At 42.4% G+C, this 12,257-nt stretch overlaps 1 protein-coding gene across 1 annotated transcript in view; it reads right to left on the reverse strand.

Moving 5' to 3' along the window:
* The window catches only part of ANKRD55 (ankyrin repeat domain 55), a 49,951-nt gene extending 40,438 nt beyond the window's left edge, over positions 1-9,513 (reverse strand). The window contains exons 1-2 of the mRNA XM_066618131.1: positions 9,474-9,513; positions 3,874-3,996 (exon numbers count right to left, since the gene is read on the reverse strand). Coding sequence (XP_066474228.1) covers positions 3,874-3,996; positions 9,474-9,513 — 163 coding nt within the window. The remainder of the gene's footprint in view (positions 1-3,873; positions 3,997-9,473) is intronic.
* Between the last annotated feature and the right edge of the window lie 2,744 nt (positions 9,514-12,257).

Raw genomic sequence — 12,257 nt, forward strand, 5'->3', positions numbered from 1 at the left:
AAAATAGCTGTGACAGATGATGTTTCAATGTGGGGGAACTACTCTGAGTATGGACAGTGAACATAACAGTTTGGGAAAAGTGGGAGGGGAAAGTACAGTCTGATATCAAATCAGAAACCATAATAAACACACCAGCCCTTTCAAGATGTGGTTGCATTTTATCTCATTGTTGTATAAAAGTTTTGCCTTAATGTCCAACCCATCAGCTGCCCACTTTGCTCAAGTTGGCCAAAATATATCTGCGAGTTTTAAGATATCACGTGCCTCTTCGTTTTGTGTTTTTTGCAAAAGACAAACACAACTAGTGTCTGGGGTGACTCAGAAATAGCCTTTGCTCATTTCTGAGTCACCTCAGATACTAGCTGTGTTCGTCTTTTGCAAAAAACAACACAAAACAAAATGAGGAGGCATGTGGTATCTTAAGACTCGCAGATATATTGTGGCCTAAGCTTTCATATAGAACGGACTTCATCAGGTGCATGAAGTCTTGCCCTCACTTGACATGTTTACACACAGGAGTATAGAGGAGGAAAATAGTCAGCAGGGATGATTAAAGGTGTTGTAGTGTCAAAGGTACACCCAGTGACATTTGTGACGTACAGCCAAGATAAAGGCTGCAATCCTAACCACACTCTCATGAGACTGAGCCCCACTGAACAAAATAGGACTTACTTCTGAGTAGACCTGTTAGGATTGTGCCCAAATTCACACAATGTATTCCTTCTTGCATTTTGTGGCCTTTTAGTCCAATTGTTTACATTTTTAATTCAAATTACCCGAAAAGCCACTTGATGCTAGTCTTGGTTAATAGCCTCTGTGCTGCAAACCAAGCCAAAACCCTGATCATACTCCTTGCACATTGCCGTGAAACCCAGAAGTGTAGGACTCTGATTTCATTTGCAGAGCATGCAAAGGCACTGTCCCTGTAAATGAAACTAGCAGTCCTGCACTTCATGGCAGCAGGCGAGGAGTACGGTAAGGAGGGGATTGATCTACATCTTGCTTGAGTGAGTGGGAAGCAGATCAATGCAGCTTGCACTGGCGGCAGGTTAGAGAGTGAGACTGAAGTCAGCTCTAGTTCACAAAACTTCACCTTGCAATAAGTCTTTAAGATGCCGCAAGACTCTTTTTCAGCCCAGTCCAAACCAACTTTCCAGCACTGATGCAGCCGTGGCTATGGGGCGCACTCTGTGTATGATGGTGGTGTTGGGTGTCACAGAGGCCTCCTCAAGGTAAGGGAATATTTGTTCCCTTACCTTGAGGCTGCATTGCATTTGCATTGGTTCTGGAAAGTTGGTGAGGATTGGGCTGTTTGATTTTCATCTCAGATCACAGCCTCTGTGCAGAAGTTCCCCCTCTACTGAAGGGGAAGTGAGCCTTTGTGTGCTGACTATGGTCCCTGATGGCTATGTATTCTACATTTGTTTGTAACAGGCTCTGTGCAGATATTACTGTATGCATGTGATGCTCTTTCACAAAATCTGGAACCCCCCCACCCCAAGAGATATGGCCACAAGGTATGATCCTATTCACACACACACCTGCATTCAGTGTACATACAGAGGGGAACATCTACTTGCCACTACTGTCATTTCCCAGTCCCTGGGACATCTCTAGCTAATGATGGGATCCAGGTAGGCCCTTTCTTCTGCCAATAGTGTACCTGCATTCCTCCTTGAAAGCTCACTGAAAATGCACCAAGGCTGAGACAGCCAGAATACAGGAATCATGAATAGAAAGGAATAAAATAGGGACAAAGAGGAGGCAGTCGCCAGCATGTTCTACATGGGAGAAGGAGAACTCTGCTTTTTCCTGCTTTCTTCAGCAACCCAGTCACCAGGACCGGGTTTTTGATGGGTAACTTTATATCTATATTTTTGCACCTTTGCTGCTTGTCTCCAGGGCCTGCCTTAGGGGCTGTGGGGGCCAATGCAAAACATTTTTGCAGGGATCTTGCACCCCCGCAGGGCCCCTCTATTCACCGGGATGAATGGAAGCAGCAAGGCACCCAGCAATAGTGTCACTCCGACATGCTTACAGGGGGAATGATTTCAAGCCAATCAGATCCAAGGGCAGGCGGGCCAAAGGGCCACCCAGCGGCAATGCTCCATTCACCTTGCTCTCCTCGTGATGCCTGTGCACGAAAGATTCCATGCTGGAGCATCAGCTACAGAGCAAGGTGCTGGCCGTGGTGGTGGGCGGTCCCCTTGCTGCTCCAGTGAGGGCCCAGTTTGGCCAAAATGGTCAACTACCTAAGGCTGGCCCTGTCTCCAGAAAATGAGGCAAGGGGCCTCATTATTATTGGCATGGGAGTTGAAACAAGGGGAGGTAATAGAATAGTCACTCTCCATGACACCAACTGTATTTCTGGAAACTAGGAAATGTCCCAGCCTGCCATTGTGCCTTCGATCCTTATTTATTGTTGTGCTGATCTTTGCCTATGTGGATGGCAACTCTATTTTCCACAAAGAACAGACCAACAATGGAATGGGATAAAACAATATGAGGGCAAAACAATGTGGAAGAAAGGGTCAGTCATGTGGACACAACCTCCTTTGGCATTAAAAACCCAGCCTATTTACTTTCACTTGAGGCTGACAAATCTTCCAGCAAAACCATTTCTGTGGTCACTAATTGCTAACTCCAAAGCTGAGATTTTGCAAACTGCCAGCTATTTCAGCCATTGGGAAATAATGTGCTTCTCATTTTTTTTTAGTTTCAGTCCCCTTGTGTGTACCATCCTTGCATCATGAACATCCAGTTGCTCGGAAGGTCACAGAAATTAACAAATAGTCACATAGACAGCACAGACCGTAATAAAATCAGGGCTATGCATTTGGTTTTGGAATAAATGGAACCCGATAGAAATGATTCAATTAATGCCATCAATCTGTGTGCCACACTGCACTGTGACAAAGCTGTACCACTGGGCATTACCACTGGTCCCACCCCCCTCCCACCCTGGTTCCTCTCCCCTGCCCTAGAACACCTCCTCTACCCCACAGACCTTACCACTGCTTGGAGCTATTCCCTTGCTCTATGCGGTGTCCATCCAGCCAGCACCAGTGCTCCTGACACTGCAGGTGCTGCAACGATGCTTTATGACATGTTTGCAGCACTCAGCACCAGTACTGGAGCTCAGCGCTGGGAGTTGATAGGATTGGGCCTTAAAACCCTTTTCCTTGAAGTGCTGGCAAGAAGCTTTTCATACAGGTTAACATTAGTGATGTTGATGAGGTGTACAAATAACAGGCTGATAATATGAATTTATTGCTCATGATATTAGACAGGTACATTTATGGTCAAACTCTGACTCTTTTTTTTTGTTAATAATGAAATCCATTTTGAAATACCTAGTCAGTTGTGATTGTGGCCCATGTGCTGCCTGGGGCCAGGACAGCAGAATACTGCCCCCCCCAGGAGACCACTTGCCAGAGCCTCTGAGCCTCGCACGACATCCTCTGTCTGTGCAAAAGCCTTCTGAAACTTCCAGAGGGCCTTTGAACACTGATTTTCATCAGAAAACTGGAAGTAATGTTCAAAGCCCCCCCCGCCCCCCAAAGCCTCAGAAGGCTTTTTGGGCAGCTGGAGAATGCCATGTGAAGCCGCCCTGGTTCTCAGAAGGGATCTGAATGGTGGGGGCTGCCCCCCACGGGATCAAAAGTGTGGTGCCCCAGGGTATTTGCCCCCTTGCCCATCCTCCACCACTGTACCCAGTTACAGTGAAGGTAGTTTTATCCAACTCTAACTGCAAAATCATTGAAAAAGTTGTTGAAATGGGTGTTAATGATGAAACTGATACTACAAACAGAAAAACTCTGGAATATGTTTCATTTGGAACACGATATAAACCAGATAAAAAAACCATTTTACCGTCACTATCACAGCATTCTAATATTGAAGGATCTTCACGAATGACACCAGTCAAAGTGTTGACATCCCCATTTGCTGCTGCCTGGTAGACCAGTGTCAGGTCAATTTCTTCAGCTGAATCACCTATAAAGATAGTTACACAAAAGTAAAGGATTCTGTTTGGGTGTATGTGTCAGGGAGGATGGAAAAAGTTAACAGTTAAATAATTCAAAATGATCACATAACTATTGACTACTGAAGAGAAAGAACAAATTTATAACAGTACAAGCCTATGCATGCCCACTCAGAAGTAAGCCTCATTGAGTTCAATGGGATTTACTCCCAGGTAAGGTGTATAGGATTGCAGCCTAGGAGTATTTTGCAAGGACGCTACAATTTTCAGCATAACGCTTAGACAGCCATTTTACTGTTACATACTGACCATATATGATTTTGGATGGTGCAAGCAGTGAACTAGAATCTTCTAGTTCAATGCCTCCTATCATGTTAACCCCCTTCTTTAAGCAATCGGAAGAGGCTCTACTTCAGAAGCAGCATACTGTGGTGAGGTTGGCGTCTGCAAGGGGCAGAGCCTTTTTTGCTGTGGCACCTTCAGGATGGAATGTTCTCCATTGTGAACCCTTTGTCTAGATTTCTTTTCATCTTCCAAATACAGGTGAAAACTTTTCTATTCCATAGAACATTTGGAATCTGATCAATATACTGGTAGTTTTAATGCTAGTTTTACTATTTTTTATTGTTGTTAGATTTATTTTATGGTGTCATTTGAAAAACGACACCTTATTTTATACACTTTTAAAAATTTATTTTATTTTAAAAAATTTATTTATTTTAAAAATTATTATGGTGGTTCACCTGTGGCAGTGTAGGTGGGACTCCTTGCTGAAAAGAAGGATAAGAATGTGAATAAATAAAAAGTCCGACCTTTTGTCTTGTGGAATTTTGTTGCGCAGAAAGTAGTAACAATGTGTTCCTTGCTCTTCTGCCGACCAGAGCCAGGAATGCAAATGTCATCCCCTGCCTGACCCAGATATAATTGAAGTGATGCTTTTTTTCCAAAGTGAAAGAAGTGGGTGGCTGCTCAAAGTAGCACGTAACCACTCCAAGTGTGTACCACGAGAGCAGTGAATGGTGATGGCACCCCAGGTATGCCACCTGAGGGCACTGCCCCCAACCCCCCCTCCAGGTACACTAGTGCTGAGAAAGGATGCCTTAAGGCAGAGCTCCCTATTGCAAGGAAAACATGGGGTTCACAATATTGTTTTTCTCAATACATGAATGTGGGGTTGGAGGGGAGGGAGCATTTTTCAGGGGAAAATTGGAAAATGGAAGAAAAAAATTGCCAACTTCAATTTTCAAAAACAGACAACTTGTAGAAAAAAATGACAATGAAATTTAAAAAATATTGGTTGCATTTTTTACATGTGTTAAGAAAATAATCTATATAAAACTGCCCCTCAAGGGTTAGTACTGCACTCCTCTGAAGTCTGCGCCCTAGACAGTGCCTAGAGGCATTGACAAATGCCTCTCTTGCACCCCCCCATTCATGCATGTTCCAGTTTAAAGTATTTTCCATCCTTTTAAAGTGTTTATATCTGCATTTTCTTCTAGAATCTCTTAGATAGAACAGGTATAATTAGCCATTAGTAATTTGATTTTTCTCTGTAAACCGCTTTGTGAACTTTAGTTGAAAAGCGGTATATAAATAATGTTAATGTTAATAATTAGAAAACTCAGATTGAGGAGGGGGTAATATCCAGGGTCTGGGCCAGTTGCGTGCCTGCCATAGGCTAACCTGGGGCAAATGCCCCAAGCACCAGCCTCTATGGCCCCGTGGAAGCCTCTCTGAAGCTCCCGACGGGGGCGGAAACTGTGCTTCCGGTTTGCTGGAAGCACAGTTTATAGCACTGGGGAACTTCACAGAGGTTTCCCTGGCATGGGAGGAGGTAGCACGAGGCTCTGTGAGCCTCTGGTAAATGGGGGGGGATTTCTGCCAGAGGGGGGCGGCAACAGCCCGCAGGGGGGCACCGTTGTGGAGCTTTGCCCCGTGTGCGGGGCTGCGGAGGTCCACGGCTGGTCTGGGCTGCCTGTGTCTTTCACCTGTGAGAAATCCCCCAAATGCTATAGCAACTGCTAGATGAAATGTACAACAAAGCTGTTTACAGGTTTCAATGCCTGCATGAAATCAATAACATTTTTGTGAATTGCTTCCCTCCTCTCATGCAAATTTGCATGATTGCAGCCCCAGCACTAACTATCAAGTACTGAACATGACATGCTTTTCTTCTGGTAAATTAAAAAGTAGCCTAGCAACCGATAGTGCCTTGCCTCAGAAAAAAGCACTTAGATGTGCAGTGGCCTTTGGCCATCACTCAAAGAATCACATGCTCTGCAACACTGATCTTTAGAGTGGGCTACAACAGCAGCATCTGTATATGATACATGATTTATAACCAGTGTACGGACAGGTCAGGACAAAGTTAACAAGGAAGCAAACACCCATTTTGGATGTTGTGATTCTGAGGTAGTGTCAGTTCTTGCCACACATTAAAGGCCTGGAAATGAATGCTAAATGAATATTGGCTTACAGAGGTGGTCCACTTGGTACAGTTACTTCTGGGATGCACCACAGAGTGTCTGTGCAAGACATACTCTAGTGCTTGAATCAAACAATGGGAAAAAACCCCAAACCCTGCTGGAACAGTCCATGCTATCTTATGCCATGTTTCTATACACATTCCATTTTAATAGTAGTTATGTATTTAGCTTGCTACACTTCCAGTAATTGCGATATTTGCCATTAGGGAGGTGATGACCATCCAAGGCATTCCTAGTAGAATTAACCACCTCCAGTGCACACTTGTAGAGCAGTCCCTAGAAGTCTGCCAGTAGGGTGTGGGCCCAGAACAACGCATCCAGTATGCGGGGGCCCCTATTATGGCCATACATTGGACATGAAAGTACGGGGCTCAAGGTGGCTGCCTCAGTTGCCCTATCTAAGGGGTAGCTCTGCACAGTGGTCTTCTGTGTTTCCCTGTAATAGTTCAGTCTGCCTGCTGAATTCAAAAATATTGGATTCATACAAGGAATTCATTACAGTGTAATAGTTATTCTTGCTGGGAGGACTTTGTTCATACTAGTAGTTGATGTTTCTTTCATGCATATTCACAAACCTGCACCCACATCACAATTCTGACCCATGCAATCCCATAAAAATCCATTTGGTTGGACCCATTTGATAAAAAGGTACAACATGGTTCAGAGGTACTCCTCACTCGTCTGAATACTTAAAAGCTATTCCAGCACACAGTATTGTCTGAAGTGGTTTAGAGCAGGGGTGTCAAACATAAGACCCATGGGTTGAATGTGGCCCCCAGAAGCAATTTATCCAGCTCCTGTTATAATTGGGTTCTCCCAGCATGATAATTGGGCTCGCTCACATTTTGAAAATATGAACAAGATTTGCACATTTTCTTTTCTGTCATTTGCAGCTAATGAGTTTCTATGTGAGAACAAAGTGCTTATTTTTGACCATCATCTGCTTAATGATGTCACTTTCTGCTTAATGATGTCATTTCTGGCCCTCAGCAGGCTCCATGAATGATAACTTCGGCCCTCTGAATGAAATGAGTTTGACACCCCTGATTTAGAGCCTGATGGGGCAACTGTGCAGAAGTCCTAAAGAAAATGAGTGGTCCTACAAGAAAGGGCTGGCAATCATGGGCTAGTAGGAGGATTGGCTTGTAATTCTCCCAAAAGGCCTGTGGTTCTGCATATGAATGCTGATAACTCTCTTGATCAAAGTATATCTTAAAAAAACAAAACAAAATCATCAAGCCTCTTCAGGTCAAATAAGACCAATGTGCACGAATAGGAATCCTGATATTTACAAGTTCCACTATTATCTCTGCCTAATTTTAGCCAAATCGCCAACATCCATTGAGCTTTCTATACACAGCTGCTAAGGGTTTCATCTCGCGGCACACTGGCAAGGCACTAAAATGGTCAAGGCACACCATCAGCTTTTTGGCAATTGACAAGGCACACTGTGCTGTCAATGGGGGCTCACATCCCCCAATTGATAAATGACCATCTCCCAAATTCCTGGGAACCATTCATGGCACACCAGTGTACACAGTGGCACAGTGGTTGAAAATGGCTGGGCTAGGTGGACCTTTGGTCTAATTCAGCAAGGCAATACTTATGACTCTATGCAAGTGTGGTACTCATTCATATTTTTGATAAAGGAAGCTCCATTTTTGCAAAGGAAACCTTGCACTGAATTGCCCACTCCAATGAATTAAATGGAGGAGGCTTTTTTGAGTGATAGAGCTCTGAGTGCATATCTCAGCCCCTGCATTTTCTAGAGATCATTGAGTTAGCATGATCTTTTGAATTAACGATCTTTTAAATAGTATGGCACTCTAGTGCTGAAAACAGGTATTGATGTAGGTTGGACAGTACAACCGTAGTCGGCAAAGAGAATGAGTAAGCAGTTTTCATTCACCATTATGCCTGAACCTTTTCATGCACACATAGAGCCAAAAAGGTTTGATCTGAGTCTGACTGCTTTCATGTCAGCTTGTACACTTTGCAGATGCAAATATGAAGAAAGAGAAGACTGCCAACTGCTTATTGAATGGCTCTTTGAGTAGGCATAAAGACATCAATGATTAATGTCGCCTCTCCCAGTTGAAATCTGCTGTTCCATGGGGACAAAAGTCATGCAAAAAGTTAAAGACATGTTAGAAGTATGCATTTAGAATAGAAAACATGAAGTAGATGGGCAGGAAAATCAAGAAGTAAAATCTGGCTATCTCACTCCAAAACAGGTGGCTTTATTCCCATAGCAACCTTTTCTGTATAAAAAGCACCTTTGTTTCAGGAATTTATTCATTTTTTTAGCGGATATATGTGCTGCCGTTCACTATTAGCTTTCACAATGGCTTATGTAGTTAAAAAAAATGCAAAATAACACAATAAAATGCAGTATAGGAAACCACAGAAAACAATGAAACATACTAAAACAATAACATCCAGAAATGCGTTTGTGAAGTGACAGCCCAATCCTGTCCATACTTAGTAAACCCCTTTGACTCTAATGGGACTTACTTCTGAGTAGACATGCATAGGATTGGACTGTGAGTGTACTATAGTTTTACAGGAGCCCTGCAGTAATTTTAAGGATTTCTTCAAGGAAAATGAGATCTCCAGCCATTCACTGTTCAGAATACAATTTCAGAATCCATTATTTGATCAGTGAACACAATTTTACAGTGAACACAATTTTACAGGTAATAAGCTTTTAACAACTTCTGTATTCAACCTGTGGTAAGTTGTCTTTTCCTATCAAAGATTAGCAAAATATCAGGCAGTTCTTCCAGCAGAATATACTACTTTCTGTTCATATTAACTGTAGCAAACACAATGGCTGCCCTTAAACAGCTGGAAGATAAATGGACATGAAATCCACAATGCCCGAGACCGTTCGCATACAAGACTATTCGCATACAATATGAAGTGTGCTGTACAATATTCTTGAGAATGCGATTACAAAGGCAGTTCAGCCTGATAGCTTCCAGAATTAACAAGCCACCTACCTTTCTGTTGATCAAACACTGATGAAGTGCTAAAATCCATTGTAGTCTATTGCATTTTTTCCCAGTCTCTACAGTCTCCGGAACAATAGCCTACTGGTAAACAAGGCACGCAATGATTGCTGTCGCCAATCTTGATGGAATTAAATTTGCTTCCCGTAGCTAGTTATCGTAAAGGCAAATACGCTGTCAGGCATGTAACAGGGAAGGTCTCTCCCACTTATAAAATACCCAGTTGAAACTGATCCTTGTAAATGGCCTAATTTATCATTGTTTCATGGAGGGAATAAAGTGTCTTTGGTCTTGTCTAAGGATGCTGCTGACAGTGCAGCACCACCTAGGAGAATACTGCGCTTAAGTTAAATCTGCGTGATGAATGAATGAGAATCCACAATGCAGACCGAGCATGTGCAAAGCTTCCAATGCAGTTTCAATACTGATTCACATCACACAAACAAAATGGCAAATGCAGTGGCAAAAGAGAAAATTCTCTTTTAGTGAATATTGGAAGCATATACTGTGCAGTTCATTAACCTTATAATGACTACTTTAAACCAGTACTTTAATGACTACTTTAAACTACTTTAAATCCTGGTTTAAAGGATTACCTAGGTAAGGTAATCCCATACACGCTTACCTAGGAGTAAGTCCCATTAAACTCAGTAGGATATACCTCTGAGTACACATGCATAGGATTGCACCGTAGGGTGATTTGTATGGCTTTAATCATGCACTGTGTTACCTAACGTACATGAATCCAAAGTCCAATGGTTGTCAAGCACTGAGACTACTAGAAATTAAAAGCCCATGTCTTTTAATTTCAGATAATGAAATTAATGCAGATAATCCATTGCAGATAATGAACCATTGATCCTAAGGAATCAATGGGTTAGGTACAAGGGGTACCCAGGCAGGGCAGAGATAAAATTCCTATCTGAAAGCTTGTCTGACAATACCAGTCTGACAATACTGACCAAGATGGATGTAGTTTCATATGCTCTTAGGAAGAAGAAGCAGTGTGTTGGCCTATTTTTTTCCCCTTTCTCCTTCCCAGAGGTAGGGCCTGGAGGCTTTCTCGGAACTCTTCTACATCCCGGGGTTGTGGCTGCCAGTATGGGGTATGGAGGGAGAAGTTCTCAGCTCCTAGTTTTGCTGGTTCCTACACCTTAGATCACATGGGGTTCAAAGAAACTTTGGAGCTGGTCTGTTTTCCATCATGTATCTCCCAAGCCCTGCATGGGAGAACTGGAGGCCAGAAGTGAGACCAAACAAGGAAGATCCATTCTGAAATGTTGGTTCTTGAACAAGAGAACCTCTATGATTGTAAAAATCCCCTTGAGGGATTTAGAAACGCCTGCCTATGTAAACCGCCTTGAATAAAGTCAGAGGAGTAATCCGATGACCAGAAAGCTGGTATATAAATACCTAGTTGTTATTGTTATGATGATGATGATGTAGTATATCAGTGGGTCAGAGGCTTGAAGTGATGAGGGTTGCCTATCACTGCTTGAAGCTTCTAGACATACCCCAGGTGGCAGTGGGGGCTTACTGTAGATACATTAAGGTTTTCACCCCTTCAGAGCTGTGACTTGCGTGCAAAGTTCCCAAAGAACTGAAAATCCCAATACTCACTTTTGGAAACCTTCCTGCCAGAAAGGAGAACAGTTCAGAGGCTTTCTCCTCTTAAATCAAGCTGTAGCTGGGCCCTCCACTCCTTTGCCTTTCCTTACAGCTGGCATGTGGGGAGGAAAGCAGAATGGAGGAAGCTGTTCTGATTTTCAAGGTGTCTGGGCCCCATGAAAGCCTTCCAGTGTTTCTCAAAACATGGGTCAGAACCTACTAGGTGGGTCCTCATTCATTTCAATTTGTATTTTATTTTTAATATATAAGACTTGATGCTAACCTGTTATGTCACTGCATTTGGGGAAATGTTACAGATCTGTACTTTTAACAGGCTTATATATATATATATATATATATATATATATATATATATATATATATATATATAGTCTACTATAGTATACTAAGCATATAGTATATGCTTTTAATAATGATAGTCAATGAGGCTTACTCCCAGGTAAGTGTGATAGAATTGCAGTCTTAGGGATGTTTGGGGAATTTTTTTAAAACAAATCAGCAACTACTTGGGAAGGTTAGTAGGGTTATTCTTTATTTTAAATAATCTTTTACAGGTTGTGTCTCATTATCCTCTGGGGTTCTGTTCCAGAACCCATAGTGGATAAAAAAATTCAGTGGATAAAAAAAGTGGAAAAATAGACCCACTTCCCCTCCATTGCTTGTAATAAGGTTGTGTCTCAACACTCACAGGGGTTTGATTCTGGGACTCCCTGTTGATACCATAAAAAAGTGTTAAATAAAAGCAATTATTAAAAAAATTTAAAAGTTTAAACCTTTACCATTATGGTTTAAAAACAGCTTTTCTTACTGTTGTAGAGAGGCAGTCAGCAATTAGAAATGCAAAGGACCCCTTGCCTTTGCCAGGCTCAGCTGATGAAAGGAATGATTACTTGCATGACTGTCTCTCTATAACAGTAAGAAAAGCAGTTTTTTAAACTGTGATTTTAAAAAGATGCATTTTCCCCTTCTCCAGGGATCAGCACATTCCTTCTTATTTGCAGTGGCCATTCATGTTGTCAAATCCGTGTATAAAAAATCCGTGTATAACAAGGGTGGACCTGTACTTATTGTAAACTTCTAATTTACTTATGGCGCAATCCTAACCCACTTTTCAGCACTGACATAAGGGCAATGCAACTCTGAGAT

Source organism: Tiliqua scincoides, chromosome 2 (assembly GCF_035046505.1).
Source record: "Tiliqua scincoides isolate rTilSci1 chromosome 2, rTilSci1.hap2, whole genome shotgun sequence".
Lineage (NCBI taxonomy): Eukaryota > Metazoa > Chordata > Lepidosauria > Squamata > Scincidae > Tiliqua > Tiliqua scincoides.